This window comes from Triturus cristatus, chromosome 5_2 (assembly GCF_964204655.1).
Source record: "Triturus cristatus chromosome 5_2, aTriCri1.1, whole genome shotgun sequence".
Taxonomy (NCBI): Eukaryota; Metazoa; Chordata; class Amphibia; order Caudata; family Salamandridae; genus Triturus; species Triturus cristatus.
Window position 1 is genome coordinate 794,372,037 of NC_140588.1, and position 23,327 is coordinate 794,395,363.

General features: G+C 43.2%; 1 protein-coding gene across 1 annotated transcript in view; it reads left to right on the forward strand.

The window, feature by feature from the left end:
• The window catches only part of LOC146829275 (integrator complex subunit 6-like), a 319,223-nt gene that overhangs the window by 108,008 nt on the left and 187,888 nt on the right, over nt 1-23,327 (forward strand). The window contains exons 6-8 of the mRNA XM_085607922.1: nt 2,969-3,097; nt 6,552-6,715; nt 12,461-12,613. Coding sequence (XP_085464048.1) covers nt 2,969-3,097; nt 6,552-6,715; nt 12,461-12,613 — 446 coding nt within the window. The remainder of the gene's footprint in view (nt 1-2,968; nt 3,098-6,551; nt 6,716-12,460; nt 12,614-23,327) is intronic.

The following is a 23,327-nucleotide window of genomic DNA, read 5'->3' on the forward strand; positions in this document are numbered from 1 at the left end:
CTCGACGACTGGCTGGTAAAAGCAAGCTCATACCACAAGTGCAAGAGGCACATAGAAATAGTGATACAGACACTTGCCTAACTGGGGTTTTTGATCCATTGGGAGAAGACGTCAATAGAACCAGAACAACTGAAGGTATTCTTAGGAGCAGAGATCAACACCATACAGAGCACGGTGATTCCATGTGCAAAGAGAACTCTGGCAATATGCAAAGAGACGCGTGTTTACCGCAAGGGGCAAGCTCTGACAGTGAGGACAATGAGCAAACTGATGGGGATGATGGCATCATGCATACATTTGGTACCAAATATTCGCCTACACATGAGACCATTCCAAGAATGGATCCAGCAGCAATGGACACAAGCGACAAGGAGTTGGGAGGATCTAGTGGTTGTCACACAGACAGTACAGCAAGAAATAGCGTGGTGGAACCAGAAGAACATAGCACAGGGGAGATCATTCACACAACCAACTCCAACTGTAACCATTACAATAGACGCCTCCCAGAAGGGGTGGGGAGCGCACACAAACAACCTCAAAGTAAGGGGGTTGTGGGGACATCAGGATGCAATAAAGCACATCAACTACCTAGAACTCAAAACAGTGTTCCTGGCCTTAAAAGCCTTTCAGAAACTGCTGTACGGACACAGAGTACTGATACAAACAGACAAGTCAACTACCATGTTCTACATCAACAAGCAAGGAGGGACACAATCAGTGACACTCTCCCGGCTAGCGCAGGAAATATGGAGATGGGCAATCCCCAGGAAAATAGACCTGTTAGCAGTACATCAACCAGGGAAGGACAATGTAGAAGCAGACTGGCTCAGCAGTCAGACGTCAGCATCCCACGAATGGGAGATCAACCAACAAGAAATCCAGAAGGTATTCCACAAATGGGGGACTCCGCAAATAGACCTATTTGCAACACACCAAAATGCAAAATGCCAAAACTTCGCATCCAGAGTACCGTGCAAACAGTCCCTGGGGAATGCGCTATGGATAAGCTGGTCAGGGACATTTGCCTACACTTTTCCTCCGATACCGCTACTACACAGGGTACTGAACAAGTGCAGGTTCAGCAACATGACGCTCATCCTGATAGCACCCCAGTGGGCCAGACAAACATGGTTCTCACAAATCATGGAGATGTCACAAACGCACGCACACAGGTTCCCCGCCAGGAAGGACCTGCTAACGATGCAAAACGGAAGAGTACTACACCCAGAACCAGAAAGCCTCAGCCTAGCTGCATGGCTCCTGAGGACCTAGAGTTTGCACACCTCAAACTACCGGCAAGCACAATGGCGGTACTCAAAGAGGCAAGGAGGCCAACCACGAGAAAGTACTACGTAGCAAAATGGAAAAGATTCACCGAATGGTGCCTTAGGGAGAAACTGCAAACAAGGATTACTAAGGAATCAACAGTACTAAGATACTTAACGCATCTACTGCAGAATAAACTAGGCTACACATCCCTAAGGGTCCACTTAGCGGCAATTGTGGCTTACACAAGAGGAGAAACAGGGAAATGTTTCTTCACCTCACAGGTGGTAAAAAGATTCCTAGAAGGTGCAAAAAGGATCGCACCTCCAGGCAGAATGCCAGCATCAGCATGGTGCTAACACAACTGATGAAGGCACCATTTGAGCCTATTCACAAAGCTACACTGCATATGCTCACACTAAAGACAGCCTTCCTAGTAGCTATCACATCACTGCGTAGAGTAAGTGAATTGCAAGCGCTAACACTCCAAGAACCCTACCTGCAAATACACAGTGATAGGATTGTCATGAGAACGGATCCGCATTTCATGCCAAAGGTGGTGTCTAAGTTCCACATCAATCAGACAATTCAATTACCATGTTTTTTCCAAAAACCTTCCACAAGCACAGAGAGGGCCTTACACACACTGGACGCCAGGAGGACAAAAGAGTGCAGAAAAACAAAGCAATTTTTTGTATCCTTTGCCAGCAGTTTTTTGGGACGACCGGTTACCAAAAATACCATTGCACGATGGATTGCACCAACCATACTGCTCTGCCACAAACAGGCTGCTCAGCCATTACAAGTAGCAGCTCATGCTCACTCAACAAGGAAGAATGGAGCAACAATTGCGTTTCTAGCCAACACACCAATTCAAGACATTTGCCAAGCGGCTACATGGTCTTCAGTGCACACGTTCACTAAGCACTACTGTGTGGATATCCAAATGAACAAAGAAGCGCAAGTGGGACAGAAGGTCTTGCAACACATTTTCAGTAACCATTGCTCATCTTTCACCCAACCACCACTATAAGGACAAACCGCTACAAAGTCGATGCACAGCATAGTGAATCCAGAAAGATTCACGCTGCAAAACGTATAGTTTCTCACCTGTCGGTGTAGTTTTGCAGCTTGAAGACTTTCTGGATTCACTAGCGAACCCACCCTCCTCCGCCAGAAAGATGAGACAGGAGGATAAAGGGGGGCAGAAGATGAAAAAGACTTTACAGGGTTAAATGAGAAAAAATCACACGAGAAGAAAAAAGAATCCGAAGATGGCGACCAAAGGTGGGAGCTTCCGGAGAAAGCGCGTCGACGTCACGAAGGACACCAAATGGTGGTATGTCGACACACCTGGGCCACGGAAAAAAAAAAAAGAGAAGAAATAATACAATTCCGGACCCAACCACTAGATGGCGGAATAATGCACAGCATAGTGAATCCAGAAAGTCTTCAAGCTGCAAAACTACACCGACAGGTAAGAAACTATACGTTCTTTGCACACAATGACAGCGTACAAGAGATGGAATACACATTGTGTCCTCTGTAACGAAACTGGTGCTATGTAAAGCGCTCTGATATCTGATGTCTCGGGTCTAGTTTGCGCTATATAAAACAAAAAATAAATAAATAAATACAAATTTCAAGCACAAACTAGAGTGCCTTTTTCAGTAATATGTACTCTTAAAACATGTTTTAACAGGTCGCTCCTACTGTGTTAGAACACAGAGAATGGTAAACCAGTGTTTAGAATCTCTTGCACAGAAAGTCCAGAGTGGGGTGGTGATCAACTTTGAAAAAACAGGACCAGATCCAAGTTCCACTGCTGAAGGTATCTATTCCTATTTTCTTAATTCTCTTTATTTCTATTGTTGGCATGCATTGATATCTCCTTTTGAATTAGCATTTAAAGGCATGTTCAGTTTAATATTTCTTAATAGGTGAAGAGGTAATTTAGTGTAGAGACACTTTAACCTGTAGCACTTCAACATAATCTTGAAATTAGAAAAGCTGGAACGTCTTTAAAAAAATCTTAAACAAGGTATTGTGGCCGAGATAAATACATCAAACACTTAGGTAACCTTTTCACTATTAGCAGTTTAGTGTAGATGCTTTTTTACCTCTGTTGAGTTCTCATGCAGTCCAATTGGCAGTACTTGATTAGAGCCGCTGGTGGGCCATCTGCCCTCATTGTTGGGACCAGTACTTATTTTTGCTCATTAGACCTGGTGACCCCCAAATGATTGATGTAGTGAACCACTGACATATTCTCCATCTTTAGGAGGACATTCGCTCTTGATCCAGATCCTGGTGACTCCCAAATGATTGATGTAGTGAACCACTGACATATTCTCCATCTTTAGGAGGACATTCTAGGAGGATGGTGAGGAGCTTTTGCAAGTATCCGGGAACTTTGCCATGGACGATGCGGTGTGTGAAACATAGGGCTTTGAATTTAATGCGTTCCTTGATCGGAAGCCAGTGGAGCTTAGTTAGAGCATTCCTCCCAGATGCTCTACGGGGCAGGTTAAGCACCAGGCGGGCAGCAGCGTTTTGTACGCATTGAAGGCGATGTAAGCCTGTTTTACTTAAACCTAAAAGCAGAATGTTGCCGTAGTCAAGATGGGGTGTGACTAAGGCATGGACGAGTGTTTTTCTAGCGTTAATGGGGAGAAGGTCAAGGATTTTACGAAGGGTTTTTAGTGTACTAAAGCACCTGCCCGTAACTTTGCTGACCTGAGATCTGAAGGAGAGATCGGAGTCAATCATTACTCCGAGGTTTCTGACAGATTCAGCGGGAGTGGGAAGATTTCCCAGTTCCGCAGGCCACCACATGTGCGTCCAGGTGTTTGGGGATTTTCCAACGATTAAAAGTTCAGTTTTATCGCCATTAAGGCGCAAGCAGTTGTTATTCATCCATGTTGCCAGAGATGACAGGCATTTAGAGAAGTTAGAGGCCTCTTCCGTATGGTCTGGTGTAAGCTTGATCATCAGTTGGGTATCGTCAGCATAGGTGACAATATCCACCCCGAAGGTTTCAGCAATATGAGCTAGGGGTTCCATATAAAGGTTGAACAAGGTGGGGCTCAAACTGGAGCCTTGTGGAACCCCATGGGTCAGCTTGCGAGGGGAAGATTTAAAAGGGGGGCAGTGCATTTGAAAACTCCTGTTATCTAGGAAGGATTTTATCCAGGCAAGGGCGGATCCCTTCACTCCCATGTCCGAGAGGCGAGACAGCAGCGTTGTGTGCATCACGGTGTCAAAAGCTGCACTTAGGTCTAGTAAAACCAACGCTGCTGTCTGGCCTTCATCCGCCATCTGTCTAAGGCATTCGGTGGAGTAGAGGACGGCTGATTCCGTCGAGTAGCCAGCTCTGAACCCCGATTGGGTGGGGTGAAGAAGGGATTCTTCCTCTAGATAGGTCATAAGTTGGCTGTTGACCACTTTTTCCAAGATTTTCGAGCAAAAGGGAAGAAGGGAGATGGGACGAAGATTTTGAAATTGGGAAATGTGGGTGTTAGGTTTTTTTTTCAGTGGGATGACCTGGGCTGTTTTCCATGCATCAAGCACATGGCATTCTTGGAAGGAGAGGTTAGCAATATGAGTGATCTGATCAATCATGCTTTCCAAGACTCCCTTACAGCGTTTGGGGGGGCACACGTCACAGGGAGAGCCAGATTGTATGCTGTAAGCAATGGTCAGCAGTTCCTGTCTTTCGGGTACTTTAAAATGTGTTAGACACGGTCTGATGGTAGAGTTGTTTATGGCTGCCACTTGTTTGCTAGAGACGTCACTGTTATTTGCGAAAGTGGCATGTATTTTGTCAACCTTGCCAACAAAATAATCAGCTATGGAGTCGCATAGCTCGCTGGAGTAGGTGTCTTGCGCTTCGAGTCTGGCTGGGACCGTTAGCTCTTTATAGATGGTTTTAGATTGTTCCAGTAAGGCCTATTTGAGACTATCAAACTCATCCACTCAGCGGGACTGCTCGTTTTTTTTCTTTTGGTGTGAATCTTGGCATGATTCTGATATGAAGCTTCTGGGGTGTATCAGTTCCCTGAAGGACTCCAAAGCAGCCCTCAACAGAGGGGTGTGAGCTGGCACAAAGCTATTAAAAGAATTTACTTTCTAATAGGCACAAAGTCATCTTTCACTGCCTTTTTTTTTTTTTAAATGAGCTATCTGCTGCCTCAGAGAAACCCTGGTTCAAGGGACTTGCCCTTCCATATCCTTTGGGGGGAAAAACTCATTATTTCTCTGCATAATGTAAATGAAAATAAAAACAGGAAGGTTCCTGTTTAAAAGGTCATGTAAAGACACAACCCCTACTAAATTATGTTGGGGTATTTGTCTTTGCAGTGTCTTGACAGTGTATGTAATGCAAACCTCCCACCTGGAGGTGTTTTGCTACAGGCAGGGGTTCTAATTAGGAGATGCCACCCTGGTTTCTTAATTTATTGTATGGACACACACACAGTGAGCTCTGGCTGACTTCATAATTCCCTGTATTGCACACTACAAGGAGCGTTTCAAATATCGTTCCTCCCTCTCTGCATATACTACACTTCCATAGAGTGGAGCTGCATAGAGAAGTAAGGGTGAAGGTGGTACAGACTAAGTCTGGCTCCACCACCTTTTAGGAGGACCCTACTGCGCTTCAGGACTGTGCCTTCTAAGCTGCACAGGGCTGTACTGAAAATAACTTGTGCACCCACCTGTAAAAGGGGATTTGATGCATAGAAATTACCATAAGGTCAATAGCCAATATAGATTGAAGTATGAGCAGCAACATCTAAGACTAGAGAAGGAGAAAACTGAACCTATCTCTTTCAGAGCAGCGAAGGAAGAGGGGGTCCAGGATGTGGTTGTGGGCTTTTTGGACTATACCGTTTATTAATTTCTAGTTTACAACTACAACGTTTCCCAGGCGCTTTTAAGAAGCGCAGTTTATTGTGTTGTTTAATTCTGCTTCTTTTTAAACTAAAGCAGAGAAAAATAACCCTTGCCTTTGCTTCTGTAACAGAATCTGCATTCTCGCTGAGTACTTAAAGTGATTGCAGCCCAAGTACTGAGAACCACAGTGAAAAATATTTTGTTCAGCATCTGGGACAATTATTCGTTGAGAGAAAAAGTTTTCTAGTATCGTGCATGTCCTTACAATGATCAGCTGTGAATAAAATGTTAAATCTCTTTTAATAAAACCCTTTTGTATATTGTTCCGTTAGACATTTAAGAACCAGTGGGTAGCCGGCTATGAAATAAATGCTTCTTTTATGCCGTTATAGATGGAATGACTGATTCTTCTGCGATTCCTAGTTCATGTTTTCCACAACCTTGGCATAGCTGTCATAAACTCATTTATGTCCGACCCAACCCTAAAACTGGCGTTCCTGTGGGACATTGGCCAGTCCCAGAATCTTTTTGGCCAGATCAGAATTCACCTTCTTTGGTAAGTGTTTGTAAACTCTGGAGTAAGTCATTGGTTGGACTGACTAATTACTTATGTGTTGCTTGAAGATCTTTGGAGCATTTCTTGATTTATCTTGGTCACAACTCTTATTTGTCCTTCAGAATATTATGATTTAGTCTAGGAATTTAATCTTGTTGAGCACCTTATTTCACCAGTTGATAATGTCAGTGTTCACAAATTGTTTTCAGTGCAAATGTTTCTTTTTATTTTATCTAAAATGTCAGTGTTTGGCCTAAAGGGCCATGATGTCTCTCTTTCAGTAGAGGCCTCCATGTAATATGGACAACCAACATGGTGGGTTCTTTACATTTAAGGAAGTGTGGACCCATATACTAAATGTAAAATAATTTATTATACTTATTGAGAATTGTTGATATGCAAGCAACTGATTTGTGTCTTTTGTTATGCTTTTTTACATTTGTTAAACAATATTAGGGATTCAGAGTCCCTCAGGACACTGACAATGATGAGGTTGGGGACAGATTGCTGCTTTCTCATTATACTGATGATGTTTAGTATTTAGACTTACAAAATGCTAGTGAGCTTGATACATCTCCTGAGACCGGGCTAGAGACTCTCTTTCAGCAACCAACGGAGGAAAGTGCTTAGTTTGCAGTAATGGTTTGGAAAGCAGCTGAAATAATATAATTGCAGTTGCAATTGAAAGCAAAATGTGTGAGTTACCTGAGATGCTTCTACAAGGGCCAGCTTTGCCTGCTGCTTAATAATAAACTTCTGACTACATGGGCCAAGCCATGAAGCAGTCCAAGCTGTGGCCAAGCCATGCTCAAGTCCTCTAGTCAGCCGTTTGTGACTAGACTAGCTCCTGCTTTTTCTGGGTTTCTTGACCAAGCACCCTGTTTCAAGCTTCAACAAGTGCGAGCAATTCAAAGCCTTTCTGACCAAATCTCCACTTAGGCAATTGAAAAAACTTGATGCTTTCAGAAAGAGAATCATTTCTTTGGCTTGTCTACCCCTTAGACCTATGAATGCTGTCTTTCTGTCAGGCAGGTACGCCACACACTATGGGTCATGGCCAGAGATACCTTAACAGTCAGTCAGACCGGTGGGTCTCAGGCCTCTTTGGCCCATACTATGGATGTTCAGGATGCAGCAAAGTATGTGCTCTGGGCTGGTCTGGACATTATGAACTGCTTCAGCAGCGATATTAGCACCAGTGTCTTGCTCAGAAGGCCCCCCCAAAATGAGATCAACCAGGTTTTCTGAAGACATATAGAGGACACAAGTGGACATGCCCTTCAATGGCTCTTCAGATAAAATACTGATTTGGCACTGGAATGATTACAAAAAACTTATACCTATTGAAAGCAGGTAAACAATTTTCACATCAATACAGAGATTTCAGAGGTTACTCTAAGGGGGCTAGCTTATAAGCAAGCCAGCCCTCCCAGCCTATAATGCAACTGATGACCCAGTACCTTCAGGCTTGATGCACTAGTAGACACCTTTAGAATCAGCAGAAACATAAATCGTTAAGTTCTTCCTTTTCTGCCACAGTGGCTGCCAAGCCACGTTTGCCCTCTCTGAGTCTTGCCTGTCCGGTAGGAGACAGAATTTGGCGTTTCCTTCTGAGCTAGAGATTCAACATGTTGGACAGGTGAGTTATACAGATTGTTCAAAGGGGCTGTGCCCTGACCCATTTCCTCCCCACATGCCACAATCCACAGTGGAGCGATTCTCCAAGGAGCACTCCACTATTCGGAAGCAGGTAGTTGTCTTTCTGTTGTCCAAGGGTGGCATCGTGAAGTGAGACTCTTGAGTGAGGAAGGATATGTGTTACTTCCTCTTACCGAAAAAGGACCCCTTTTTGAGGACAGACATCTTCAGTATGTTCACTTGTGGTCAGATCTTGTCAACTCTGGATGCAGGGGTTTGGATGGTGTCCTTGGACTTGCAGTACATATACCCATCCTGCGCTCCCACATTTGTTACCTGCAGTTCAAAGTGGGCTAGATCACAAAAGGGATGGTGGTGGTCAATGCCCATCTTCACAGGTTGAGAGTATGCTTACTCCTATCACATGAGAGTAGACTGCTAAAGGCGGGCTCAACATAGTCAGTCATAGACCATCTCTGAATGATGGTCAAACTCCTGATATTGTGGCAGTTTACCATCAATGAGCCTAAGTCCCACCTGTGCTCCACACAGAGGATTGCTTCATCAGGGCATTTCTGGACACATTGACATTTATGGTCTTTCCTCTGCTACAGCGAATCTAGGACATTTAGGATATGATCTCGATGTTTTGGGATCAGTCATGGGCTTTGGTGAAGTTGACTCTGAGTCTTCACGGTCCTTTGGCCTCATGTATTCCGAATGCCAGGTGGCATATGCAGACCCGCAGTAGAGCCTCGATCCCAGTAGGTCCAGCGTCTTGCCTCACTCTTCAACTCCATTTGGATCCCCAAGGAGCAGCTGTATTTTACTCAGGCAGGCAGATAAGTATGTCAGAAGACTCGGTGTGCCTTTCCTGTAGCCTTCAGCAAGCAAAGTGTTTACAGCTAAAGCTCTTGTCTGCTTGACCCTCAGCCTGCGATCTCTTGATCAAAGTTCCTCCTCCCCTACCAATGTTTCAGTGCAGCTTATATAATCTGTCGGAACATTGGCAAATGTTTTTAAATAAACAATCAACATAGAAGCCCTTCTAACCTTTCAGCTACTTATGTTCTGTGAAACATTGTTTACTGTTCAGAAACAATAACTGAGAAATCAAGATGTCAGATTTATGAAAAATTGATGACTATTTAGAAATAATAACTTGAAAATCAAGGCATCACGGAATGCTAAAACGAACATTAAACAATATAATCGCGCAATCTGAATTATTTCATTATACCTAAACAAATATTTTATTGACATTAGCAATCATGCATTTGTATCTAAAACATACAACTGAATAAGCATATAGCTGACTACATGAGCATGTATAATGCAAAAGGGATACCGAAATAGAAAAAATGTGACTATATCAATTGTAATGTTATTTATGGATCTTTTTGTCCTCTCTGCTTGACTGATAAACCATTGTCATTCAAGTCTCCGTTTGTCATCTGTTTGATAAGAGATTTGCCACACATATTTTTACCCAAGCAGTTTGTGGTTACTGAGCTTAGTTTTAGCCATTCCTGATTTCTCGCCAATACAGAGCTGTTCTTTACGATTCCTGACTTTGAAGGTCATCGTGTTATTGCAGTTACATCAGCATGTGGACTGAGTTGAACTAAAAGTGCTTTCCGTGAAAACGCCCTCCACCACCTTCTTTGTCGACAAATTAGAACTGAGAGCAAGGGTGGCCTTCCTACTGAAGATTGTGACTCACTTCCACATTGGCCAATTGAGTACTTTACCAGTGCTATTTGCTCTGCCTTACCCCTCAAAAAAGGAGGCACTCCATCAGCTTGGCCCTAAGACTACTGTGACCTTTTACATCAACCATCCCAAAAAATCCTCACGTGGGTGATCAGCTCTTTGTAGGGTTCTCTGGGGCAAAGGAAGGGAAGAATATGCAAAAGAGCACCTTGTTAACATGGATAGTCTTGTGTATCACAATCTGGGTTGTGGTAGGAAGAGGAGGAATAGAACCACATGCACTGAGCACATTTTATTCAACTGTGGTTCAACGGGCACCAGTAGGTGTAAAGGTAAAAAGGCTTGTATCCCTGCAGACAATTTTTCTTTGACCCATTATCAGTCTGCCAATTGACTGGTGAGGGTGTCAGCCATGGCCAAAAGTCAGTCTCTCTATAGACTGATGAGGGTGGTAGTAGTAACCCACTAGTATAGGCCGAGGTACACCTTAGGCCACCTCTAGTTTACCAAATTGTTGTTTTCTGCTGAGGGATGAAATAACTTAAAGTGGAGCATCTCCAAAGGGCCTTGATGGTGTTGAGTCCAGTACGTGAATAACATTAGGTTGAGTCACACATTAGCAAAACCTGTATTAGCATAGCCAATAAGTCAAGCTCTAATGTGCCAAAACAAGAGAACACAGACATGAACAAATGCATCTCTATCACATTAAAGCCAACCCCATTGAATTTGCCTGTGCTGGGAAAAAATAGCAACAATTGATTGCTTTTGGTATAGAATGCATATAGGAGATAAATACTTTAATATGACTAGCAGGGTGGTGAATAAGCATGTTTTTGAAGTCTAAAATGATCTTTCATGCATTCCAGTGGAACAACTTTCTGGAAGGCCCAGTGGTACACCATAACCAATATCATGAAGTGAGAGAGTAATACTCCTCTGGATGAAACCAAAGCCCACCCTATTGTATATATTAAGAACTGGTTATAACTAGGTCTTGATGGCAGATGCACTATGAAGCAATACATATTAAGCACAGTGACTCACTTCTCCGCAAAGTACACAAACCTTAGTCCCTACAAGAATTCATTTTCACTCGTGCCTCCTTCTGGGGATATAATGAGTGAATGCCTGTCAACCTTACATCAATGTGAATGAGAAGAAATTAAGCACTTGTCGGCCTTTTGTCCTTCTGAGCATCCTTATTTTGAGTTGAATAAGATAAAGACAACTGGTCAAGGATTTGTCCTATCTAATAAAATAAACGGTCATTGAGTGACAGTCTTTTGCACAGTGAGAGGAAACGAAGACTGATTAGCATCCTTTCTTTCTGGTTGGTTAGAAGTAGGAAGGATCTTTTTTGAGCCTTCCCATCAAAATCTGTCCTGAGAGCCAATTTTCAGTATTGTCCTTAATGAAATGAGGTTCATTACTCGTCTTTTACCTTTGTCACTTGGATTACATAGGCACAAATTATGAGCATTTTGTTATTCTTTAAATGAAATAAAAACCATGTTTGATATTTTCATCCTTCTAAATGAGATGAAATGAGTACTGCTTATCGCTAATCTTTGCGGATAAGCGCAGGATACATTTTTAGACTTTTATCCTTTTGAGTGCGATCCTTAACAGGTTCACCAAGATTTTTTTCAGTGATATCTCCTGGAAGTTCAAAAGTAATTCACACTTGTTGAGGATAAGATACTGCTTTCCAAAAAAGCTTTGTGAATCTGGGCCAAAATTAGGGTTTATCGCCAGGCTTTCATCATTTTGGATTTTTTTTAAAAATGGGATAAGCATAAGGACCAATTATTAGGCTTTCACCCTTCTTAAGGTATAACATTAAAAAATGTTCATATCCCTCACGACTGCCACTTACTTTCCCAGTAATATATATACTTATCAATTTTGAAAATGTGGTGAAACAACTCCTCAGCGGCTCTCTACTTGCTCTTAGTTCTGCCTAGTCTGGCTGCCGCCTTTGAGTGCTTCCTTCCTGAGGCTGCAGGATATGTTTGTTTAAACATTTTAATGGTCTGTTGTTTATTCTAGGAAGACATAGCTACAGGAGCAGCAGTGTATCAACAGCCTTGACAACTAGTGTTGCTATGCTGTCGAACAAAAACGATGTAAATACTCTGTGTACGTGGCTGCACAGTCGCAGATACAAGATCACAAATGGAAGGAAGCCTAACTATAACATTATTTTTAACAGTTAATTTTTTTAATTTTGTTGGCATTCGTATGAAATAAAGCATTTCGAGATTCTGTGGGATCCTTTTGGTGCATTTGTGGCCTGTTAAATTGAATTGAGATCTGTGGCAGCTCTAGTGGTCATTCCAAGTACAAGTTTTGCGATTAATATATAAACCTTGTATTTGTTTTCTCTTGTAGCCTCCCCGCACGTCTCATCCTGTTGTGAAGTTTGCTTGTATAGATACTGAACCAATGGTCATAGACAAGCTTCCCTTTGACAAATATGAACTTGAGCCATCGCCCTTAACTCAGTTCATCTTAGAACGGAAGTCTCCACACGTCTGCTGGCAAGTATGTATTTCATTGGTGACATGTAGGTTGTTTGTTTTAGCAATCTAATTAAAACCCACTTATATGATGCATCGCAACTAGTATTTATGGTCTTCTAAGGCATTCATTCTCACACTCTTTCTTATTTGGATTTTTACTGTTTATGCATTGTTTGTTTGCAAATATTAAAAATGCCCATTGATCACCTTACTATAACAGCAATGGCGTGATTTAATTGGTTTAAGCTTGTATCCAAAATAAATCTGCTTAGTTCTCTTACTCCAATGGCTTTCCGTGGTAAACTAGACAACAAAACTACATTTATTACAGTATCTGCCAGGTGAGGTGTGTGAAGTCAAGGACCAACAATGTTAGATAATAGGATAATAAACATTCTATGTGGCTGCTATACAGGAGTGGTCTGAGATTATAGCCAGCAGTGGCTGAGGTTATTGGTCTACTGGACTTAGGTTGTGAGGGCCATTTTATAGCTAGTGATTAAGGTTGCTGGCCTGAGGTCCAGTGGGCAGGGACTGTGGAAAGTGGAGACAAAAGTGAGGAAGATTTAGACACACAGTGAAGGGGAGACAAGCAATTGAAGAATGGCAAGAAAAACAAAATACTTCGGTTTGAATGCTGCAGCTATTTTGTATGTATGGCTAGCATTTATGAAGTAGTTAGCCCACAAAACCTTAAAGGAGAAACAGACTAAATAGGCTGGAAAAGGTCTCACTAATCAATCTCAGTTTTTCAGTTACATTTTTACATGCATTTATTTCTGTAAAAAAAGGAATAATGCAAAGTCTCAATCTATAGATCCCAGACATCCAGGTCCAAGGATGGGTAACAGTTTTATAACAAATTGTCCTTAATGTTTCATAGACAGAAAGCACCACTAAAGACATGAGAGGCCTGTGTGACAGATCATTTCCCAGCAATACTTAACACATCATATGCATCTTGGCCCACCTCTTAAACCATCTCATACAGATTTAATTTTAAAATGTTTTTATTTTGCTTTTAAAACATAAACCAAGTAGCGTCAACATTAACACAATAGTTTTCCTTCTTACATCAAATTCAGTATTACCCATACTTCCATTGTTATAATTTGTCTGTGAGAAGGCGGACCATTCCTTTCCCTTTCCACATCTGTTAGTTCTGCAGCTTATGAAAATGGTGAAGTATAGGGCAGCCTCCCACTGATTAGCGGGATTAATCCTCAAGGTGTACATCTTGATCCTCCCAACATAGGCTATAGTACTCTCTACACCTGCCCAAATGTAATCAAACTTCCTCGGGCAGCCTCTGCTAGTATAAACCACTCTTTCTGCATCCATGCACATGTCCATGCCTAGCTGATATTTGTTGCCTAACCCACATCATTGCAATGTCCCTCTTTGCTAGCATGAATCCTAAGTTACAAAACAGAAGATTAGCCCGTGTGGGATCGACATCGCATGGAACATATAGCAGGACGAATTGCGGTACTACTGAGATGACTACACCCATAATTTATTCTAGTTCTTTGATGATGGTGTAGTAAGTTCCCTTTAGGGCCCACTTGCCTCTCCCATATTTTATGTAAGTGCAATGAGAGGGACCCCACAATCCAAAAGGAACGGAGCTCCGTAAAAGGCCTACATTCCGACAATCGCATCCAATATTCATACGTCAGACACTCATAACCCCCAATCTTGAATGAGTCAGATGCTACAGAACATACTAAATGTGTTTATCTCAAGGCTTTAATCAAAATGTAAATCCATATATCATTACAAAAGTATTTTTGAGATATACTGTGGTCACGAAGGGAAAGAATGTTGACTGAACAGTCTCCCAAATGTAAGCCTAACTGCACATTGTAGGCAGCTTTGCTTTGCACAGTTACACATAATTAATTTTATTTTTGTCCCCTCCGCCCCTTTGACATACATCCAGGTCCAACAACATGACGCAGAATAACCATTTATATGTAGTGAGTAGTTTGTCAGAGACATGCAGCACAGCTATGTCCAATGCACATGCGCAGAGACCAACAACGTATGGTCAGGGAAGCGTAGTTCGGAACAATGCCCCATCCTAAAGACCTTAAGTTCTCTACATGAGAGGAGAGAAATGTGTTATACACTCTGTTGCATTAATGTTCTATTGAAAGCAGAAACAAAACAAAAAAAAATGAATTTTGGTTTTATGGATACATATTAATATGTACAACCACTCGACCTGCCTATTGATGTAAAAAACAAAAGAAAAAACGGAAGAGGGGCAAGAAACCCCTGCACAGTAATGTAACTCCAGAACGGATGTGTACTACATTCAATGTGAAAAACAATAAACAAATTCAAAGCAAAAAAATAATTCATTTGTTTTTGTGCCACAATATTATGTTTTTATTATTTGATACTTCTTCCTGGGATTCAGTCTGAACATTACATACAAGGTCGAACAACATCGTGCCCTGTTTTTCTCTGGTCGGTCAGTAACCTATTCTAACATATAGACACAACACAGAGGTGCAGCTTCTGTTTTCCAACATTGTGAGAAAGTGCCATCTTTCTTGCATGGTATGCCCCCAATTTTTGCTGAATTGCTGAATGTACTTTGACTGAGTGTGCCCTGGACTCCTGCGAATCAGGTGCCCAGGGCCTATGTTCCTTCTCTAAAACAAACCAAACCCAAATTGGCAAACCCTGGCCACATGTCAGCCCCTGGTAAATGGTACCCTAGGTACCCAGGGCCTTGTGACCAGGGAAGGCCTCCAAGGGCTGCATCACTCCTTGTGCCACCCTTAGAGGCCCTGTACCCTTACACACACACACTGCCTTTGCAGGCTGAGTGTTTGGGTGCAGGACAAAAACAAAGTCGACATGACACACATCCCTGTGTGACATGCCCATCACCTACACTGCCATGGCATACATCAGCCACCCCTCTAGCTGGGTGCCTTATGCCAATGGTGTGGGCACAGGAGCCCTGTGCCCCTACAGTGCCCAGGTCCATTCCTGAGAACTGTAAGTGCAGTGCTGCCATTTAAGAGTACATGGTGCTGGGAGCTCGTCAAACACGAGCTCCACAGCACCATAATGGCAACACTAAAAACTGAGGAGTTTGGTATCAAACTTCTCAGCACATTAAACCCACACTGATGCCAGTGTGGGATTTAATGTACCAAGCACGCCCAGAGGGCATCTTAGAGGTGCCCCCTTAAACCTAACCTACAATCCACGTCTGCTCTGAGGCTGCCTAGGCTGCCACTCAGCAGACATGTTGCTGGACCCCTGGGTAGGAGAGCCCCTGCTCTCCTGGGCCTGCAACAATGCACATCCTGGGCGAGGTGCTAAATCTCCTCCACCAGGATGGGCAGGGGGAAGCTTCAAAGGCATGCCACCTCTGTAAGCTTCCCCAGGCCACTGCAACCCCCCACTCTGGTGGGAAGCTTTGGCCGGAAACCCCAAATAAGGACAGGGGATGTGCCAGCCTGCCAACCTCACCCCTCAGGTGGGGGAGGCGAGGTGAAGCACATCTCCGGGCTCTCACCATCTTGAAGATGGGGAGCCCTACCCTATCAGGACTAGGCTGCTGCCCCCCTCCCACAGGAGAGAGGCAGGATAGGGGGTGTACCCACCCCTGGACAGGGACCCATTGGTCCCTGCCCTTCACCTACCTGTAACGCCCCTAAATCTAGTATTTAGGGGCACCCTGAACCATCCTTCCCCAGATTCCAGATTCAAAACTACAAAGAAGAGCAAGAAGAAAGAAGACCTGCCCTGCAGCTGCTAAAAAGAGGAAGACACCAACTGCTTTGGCCCCAGCCCTACCGGCCTGTCGACCCTCGAACCTGATCCTACTCCAACCCGGCATCTCTTGTGGCCAGCAACCTCACAAACCCCGGAGGACCTGGCTACCTTTTGGCTCTAAGCCCCTGGGACTCCCATGAGTAGAGGCTCTACTCAAAACCTACCTCTAATCCCTGGCAACAGCCCCGAACCGCGAACCCAGCACACTCTGCACCAGCCAAGCCTGGCCAGTGCCGGAGTGAATAAAGACCACGGCGACTGTGACCCCGAGTCCGGCACCCAAGGACCTCCCTCGACACTCCTGAAGAAGCCTGCAGCCTCAGAACAAGGTGCCCCCCTACAGCGATCAACAGAGGGTAAGATTTCCCGACACCAAAAGGCACGTCTGCACGCGGCGCCCCGCGGCCCCCTGTGCCCAATCCTGGGGTACCTACCTACCCTCCAACTACCCAACTTACCTCTCGAAGTGGTGGTGGCACCTGAAGAATCCTCGTCCCCGAGCTTGCAGTCTTTTTCCAAACCGGAGATTTCCCATTGAAATCAATCGAGCGTCCGAAGGCTCAAAAGCACCCTGCACCCAGCCGCCCGAGTGGCCCTGGCAGTGAAAACTCTACAGCTACCTACTTCCCCACTTGCCCTGAGTAAGTGACCAGGAGCCCAGCTCCCACAGCCGCGTGGCTTGCCAGTCAGCAGCCACCAACCAAGGCCCCCCTATCCCTCGTAGGATAACATTGGGCCTAACTCTCTCTGCACCCGGCCGCCCTAGAGTCGCTGAGGGTGAACCAACTGTACCTACCTGACCCTGGGGACCCCTGAGTCTATGCCCAGAACCTCAACTCTGCCAGTCGAGTACTTACCCTTAAACCGATAACTCTATTTTCCTCATAGGGTAACATTGACTGGCTTTTTCCTGAAATTTCTTCTAAGTGTGGACTTTTCAAATCTTAAAATATTCACCAAAAATCAGCCGATTAACGAAAACGAAATTACTCACCTGCTCTTAGGTGAGCTCCCAGTGCTGGATCTTGGTGCTCAGCACTGACTCTGAAAAATACTTACAACTGTAATTACCCGTAACCCAATTTTCTTCCATAGGAAATCATTGACTGTTTTTCTGTGAAATTTCTTCTAAGTGTCAATTTCTGCAATCTTTAAATATTCTTCAAAAATCGTATAATATCTGAAAACGTAATTACTTACTTGTTTTGGATAAAGGTCCCAGTACTGAGTCTAGGCACCCAGTACTGGATTACAAAAGTAACGAGAACATACTGTACCTGCAACTTGAATTTTCTTCCATAGGGAATCATTGACTGTTTTCTTTGAAATATTTTCTAAGTGTCAACTTTTAAAATAGCTAAATATTGTTTATAAATCATTACTGTAATTAAGTCGACTTTCATCACTTGATTCAGAGTACTGACCCAGGACTGAATCTAGGATCCAGTCCTGGAATTCCAAAAGTAATCTAAAAAGTAATCTGTTGCAAATAACTTGAATTTTCCATTGAGCGCAATGCATTGTTGTGTTTAAAATAGAGTTGCCTATTGCAACCACTTGTAACTGTTTACAAAAGTCAATTGCATATTGCAAAAGTATTTATATGAAACATCTCATTCTGAGAAAGTATATTTTAAATCCAATTGTTGGTTCTAACATAAAACAAGCATATATTTTTTATATATAAACCATTGGCCTAGAGTTCAGTTATTGAGTGTGTGAGACCATTTGCTGACTGAGTGTGTACAACAAATGCCTTACACTGTCCTCTGATACTGCCTTACTGCTCGACCAAGCTACCACTTTAGAGAGTAAGGTGATATCTAACTTTAGCCTCTGTCAAACCCTGGGGGACTGTGGACTCTGTACACCCTGTACCTATTAAGGAACAGTATATACAGAGCCACTTTCTCACAAACATGTCACTTCTTAAACAAAGGCTTGCCTTTTTTGAAAACAGAGAGAAGGATTTCTAGCAGAGGGAAAGGTCCTGGAATGGACACACCAACCAGGCGCAAACTGATATGCAGACCACGAAACTACAAATGCCAGGTATGCGGTCCGAATCTAATGCCAGAGATCCCTGATATATCCCTGTGCTCACGTAGTGATGTAGGCTTAGGCAGATATATTATTCACCATGGTAGGGCTTTTCATTGTATACAGTTTGCTCGTAATGCTGATTACCCTTAATTGCAGCACAGTCGCTTCATGATAGAGCATGATAGTTTCAATAAATATTGTAAACTTTCCTCCCGTCTTTCTTTTGTTTATTATGGACATGCATGAGTGAAAAAACGAAAGGTGACAATCTGTTTCCACGGTTTCCCTGGGGACTAGAGAGCTGTGTTCTAGGTTGCCAATTTGCATGTTACTCTGAGAAGATTAGGAGAGCAGGTAAGACACTATGAGCTAGCTGAATTCGGGCCAATAGCTACTCATGTGGTATGGTGACTCAGTCCCTACATTCTGACATCCTGTGATCCCAGGCATAGTTCTGTTTCCAAACAGAATCCCTGCAACAGTGGCGTTTCAGTACCCGGTAATAAGGGGGCATTCCCTGAGTGTGAATGAATGTGCCCTCATTCACTCCACATCACCAATAATTTGGACCCCGAGCTCTGTCCATTTTGACTATCGACAGATAGTAGATCCTATGTAGGGTTTTTAGCTGGATTAATCTCAATTAAGACTTGATGGCTACCTCCTTGGGATGCATTAGGGCCACTTCCCAATCTATATCCTCCATAGGGCCCAGGTTGATCTCCCAGGCCACCCTAAGTTTTATATGTGTATCATGTTCATTATTTATTATAGCGCAATATGTTTGTGAGACTACTTAACTTGTCATCTCCTTTGCGAGTACCCTACTCTAGGGAGCTACTGCCAGGAAACTCTTCCCAATCTATATCCTCTGTTTGCAGTGCATAATGTAATTAAAACAGAAATTTGTGGAAAATATGACAGTTTTAGCCTTCCTAAGACATGCTATTGTTGGGCGCCTAGACAAAGTTATGAAAGGTGCAACTGTGATCTATAAATACGGGCACATTGCCAGCTTCCCACAGCATCCAAAGTTCAGGAACAACTTAGTGCTTGCCAGGGACACACCTCAACAATCTCAGCCATCTTGACAGACTTCAGTCCAATAAGAGCATTGACAGATGAACAGCACACCTTAAAGGATGGGATACAGTCTAAAAGCTGCTGAGAAATGCTAAACATGGTCTTTATTACATCTAAAACTCTGGTTGGCCTGTGACATCATAGACCAAGAAAGCCTGCTCTATCAACTCTCAAAGTTATTAGGAATCTGCTATATCCCCAGGTTCAAGGCATTTAAACCTGGCCAATGTCACTGAGCCCTTTCCGTATCTGCTTCTTTTGGGTTTCTGGTCGAGTTCCTTGTGGTTCTTCCCTGTTGCCAGGATAAACTTTTGCATCCACCTCAACGCCTACTTGAAGATCGTAGGTGCCCCTTAACTGTTCTACCATTCCTACAGTGCTGGCACTCCATTCTACTAAGCCAGCACAGCACGCAAACACATGCCAAACCCTAGAAACCAATAGGACGGCCATTCAATAATTAATGGCATGGAACATTCTAAACTGGAAATAAAACTGATCTACAGATCTTCAGTGCCAGTCACGAACTAACCTTCCATCCATTTAAACTAAATCATTCTTCATGAGCCAGTCACTCTCCAATCCTCAATTTTAAAAGACTTTTTTTTTTGGGAAAATTCTTTTTATTGGCATTTGTAGTAAACACATTGCAATTATATGCACATATGGAATTACAGTAAACATGTGCCCTTGGACCAGCGTATACAGATGTTGCTATTATAGTCAGCGGATCTCACAGGCTTAGAGTATCAAGGGCCCTGCCCTATCCTGTGTCTGGGCCCACCCCCACTGACGTGCGCTGTGGATGCCGCTTTACACGAGGGCTGCTATATGGATCCATATCGCCTGAGTGAGTTGTCCCTCAGGTCGTTGAAGCGCGGCCAACTAATTACTATTAACGAACTGGGGACATGTTCCTCAATTTTAAAAGACTTAAAGTCGCCCTTGCCACCCTGGATTCTTAACGTTGTCTCTGCTTCCCAGTCAGTCTTACTTTTTTAGGTGAACAGCTACTGCTGCCTCTATCTACTGTTATGCATTGTCTCTTTCCTCCACTGTCCACTTTCTTTCCCTACAGGAACACTCATTGGTAGTAAGAACATTGTCAACGACTGACTTGAATATGCCAGCTAACAGCATTTTTGCTGGCCAAAACAGTAAATCTCTATCCCTAAGCAGGTTGTAATATTGTTTCAAGTCTGGGGTTTATGTGACAGCCAGCACTCATAGCTCCTAGACACTCAAATTACTCCAGTTGTTTCCATTCAATGCCTCGGTAATTTTGAAAAACCTCTACTTCATCCACAAATTAATTCATCGGAAGATACTAAAACATCCCAGCAACGAACTACACCATTATTGTAAATAACTGTGCTTATCCTACAAACACTTTCCTTAAATTTATCAAGCACATTAGTAGATGCAGGTAGTTTATAGTCCAAGGATCCCAGCAGTGTGGGAGTAGTGGGTCTTGGGAATGTAATTTGTATTCCATGTGTACCGCTGTCTTACTAGCTTTACTGTCCAAAGCACTTGGGCTGCTGGCATTAAAGATCCTATTGTTCCAAGGCAGCTCAAAAGTGATCAGTCCTGCAATTTTTGAGAATGTTACAGGTTACAGGATTCATGTAAAGCGAGCAGGCTTTCATGCTTAATGCAGAACTGAAAGTGTGGTAATGGCGGGTCTTGATGATTTATGGCTGTATGCAGACCGTGATGTGCTTGCAGCCTTGATATTACTTTGATACCACGGACCACCAATTATTGTTAAAACTGTGGTGGGACTCCAGGGTAGTCGATGCAGTCTTAAGCTGGTTTCACGGTTTTCTCACTGACAGAGTGGCTCCCGTTGAATAAGGATCAAACCTTTCAGAGATAGAAACTTTAAAATATGGTGTGTTTCTCAGTGTTTTGTGCTATCCTCTCTTTTTTGTCAACCTATACATGACACCTTTAGCTCGCAACACTGATATATGCAGATGATACACAATTTATATTTCTGATAGAAATTAATATTATATGAGCCAATAATTTACAAACTGTCTGTCAGATGTCCAGATATGAATGGGGCACATCCATTTAAAATTGAATGGAGGGAAGACAAGAATACTCCAGTCCATTTCAACAAACAATACGGAACCTGCTTTCTGGCCCTCCTTCCAAGGTCAGCAGCAAAAGCCAGTGAGGAGTGTAAAACAACTGGTGATAAACTTTGATTCAGAGCTAACACTGGAATAGCCAGTCAAGGCCTCCTTATTTCAGATTCCTAAAATGGATCATCCACCTTTTAGACCCTCAACAGCGCATACAGACCTAGGATTTATTTATTTATTTTATTTATTTAATGGTTTTATAAAGCGCGTAGTAACTCAAGGAGCATCCCAGCGCTGACCTGTTTCTCCATGGGTTTCAGCCGTCTGATGGAATTATGTCTGCGGGAAAAGGAGGGTCTTTAGAGTTTTTCTGAACTGGAGGTAGTTCGGTTCTGTCCTGAGTCTTTGTGGTAGGTGGTTCCAATGTTTGGCCGTGTGAACCGAGAAGCGACGGCCAGGATGCGTTTGTATCTCTGAAGTTAGATTTTTGCAATGCTATCTACTTTGGACTCCCAGACAAATTCATAAATAATCTTCAGTTGGTGCAGAATATGTCAACCAGAATGATAATAAATATTAGGAAACATGATTGTGTTACTCAAGGGCTGTACGATAACGGGCTCATTCCCCTTACTTCCAAAATTATCCTTTTATATTCCAAGAAGACATCTGCATGCTGAGAGTGCATCATTAATGAATGTGTCTAATGTCTGTTGGACCACCTGTGGGCGGAGTTGGAGGGGGGCGAGGGGTCACACATTCTCAGCAGCTAGACTGTGGAGCAGACTTCCAATAGAACTCCAAAGCGAAAAATCATTAATGAAATTAAGGAAACTGCCTGATTTCGATGTTAAATGATTGCTTGCAGTCATTAGGAATCCCAGATACTTATAGCCCTAGATGGCCAAAGGTGAACATTCCCTTTTATAAGTGAGCAGTCAGTAGGAATCCCAGATACTTATAGCCCTAGATGCCTAAAGGTGAACATGCCTTTTTATAAATGAGAGAAATAGAAAATATGTAGGGGTTTACCTTAAGCCGAATTCTGTGCTCTCCTTCCAGGCAGCCCATGTGGTCACAAAGGCTTCATCACCAGTGAATGCCTGAAGGGATCCCCGTTCTGCAATGCATCTGGTTATGCACTTGTGAGAATTTTTTAATACTTTGTTGATGGAAACCTTTTTGAATTGATGAATTTTTTTTTTAAATATGCAAGAGAAAATTTCGTACAAAAAAACATTGTCTACAAGCTCTTGCTAAGGTTTATACACCTTGTTTTTCAGTGGTTTTTTTCTTCTTTTAATATGAGTGGAATGTGTTTTGAAAAAGACCAACATGAGTGTCATCCTGCTGGATACCACGTGTAGTTGGTCTTGCCAAGCTTCTGTTTCTTTCTCAGCTAATTATAAGAGTTATTTTGAAATGCAGAGTTATCTTCTTTCTTTTACATTATTATAGACCACTTACTGTCCTCAAGGGCAGGCTGTAAATATCACAATGAGGTGGAGATTTCTGTCATGGCTAAATTTCCGCCACCGGCCGGAATCCCCACCTCTGGGCTGGAATCCCCACCTCTGGGCCGGAATCCCCACCTCTGGGCCGGAATCCCCACCTCTGGGCCGGAATCCCCACCTCTGGGCCGGAATCCCCACCTCTGGGCCGGAAGTCCCACCTCTGGGCCGGAAGTCCCACCTCTGGGCCGGAAGTCACACTTCT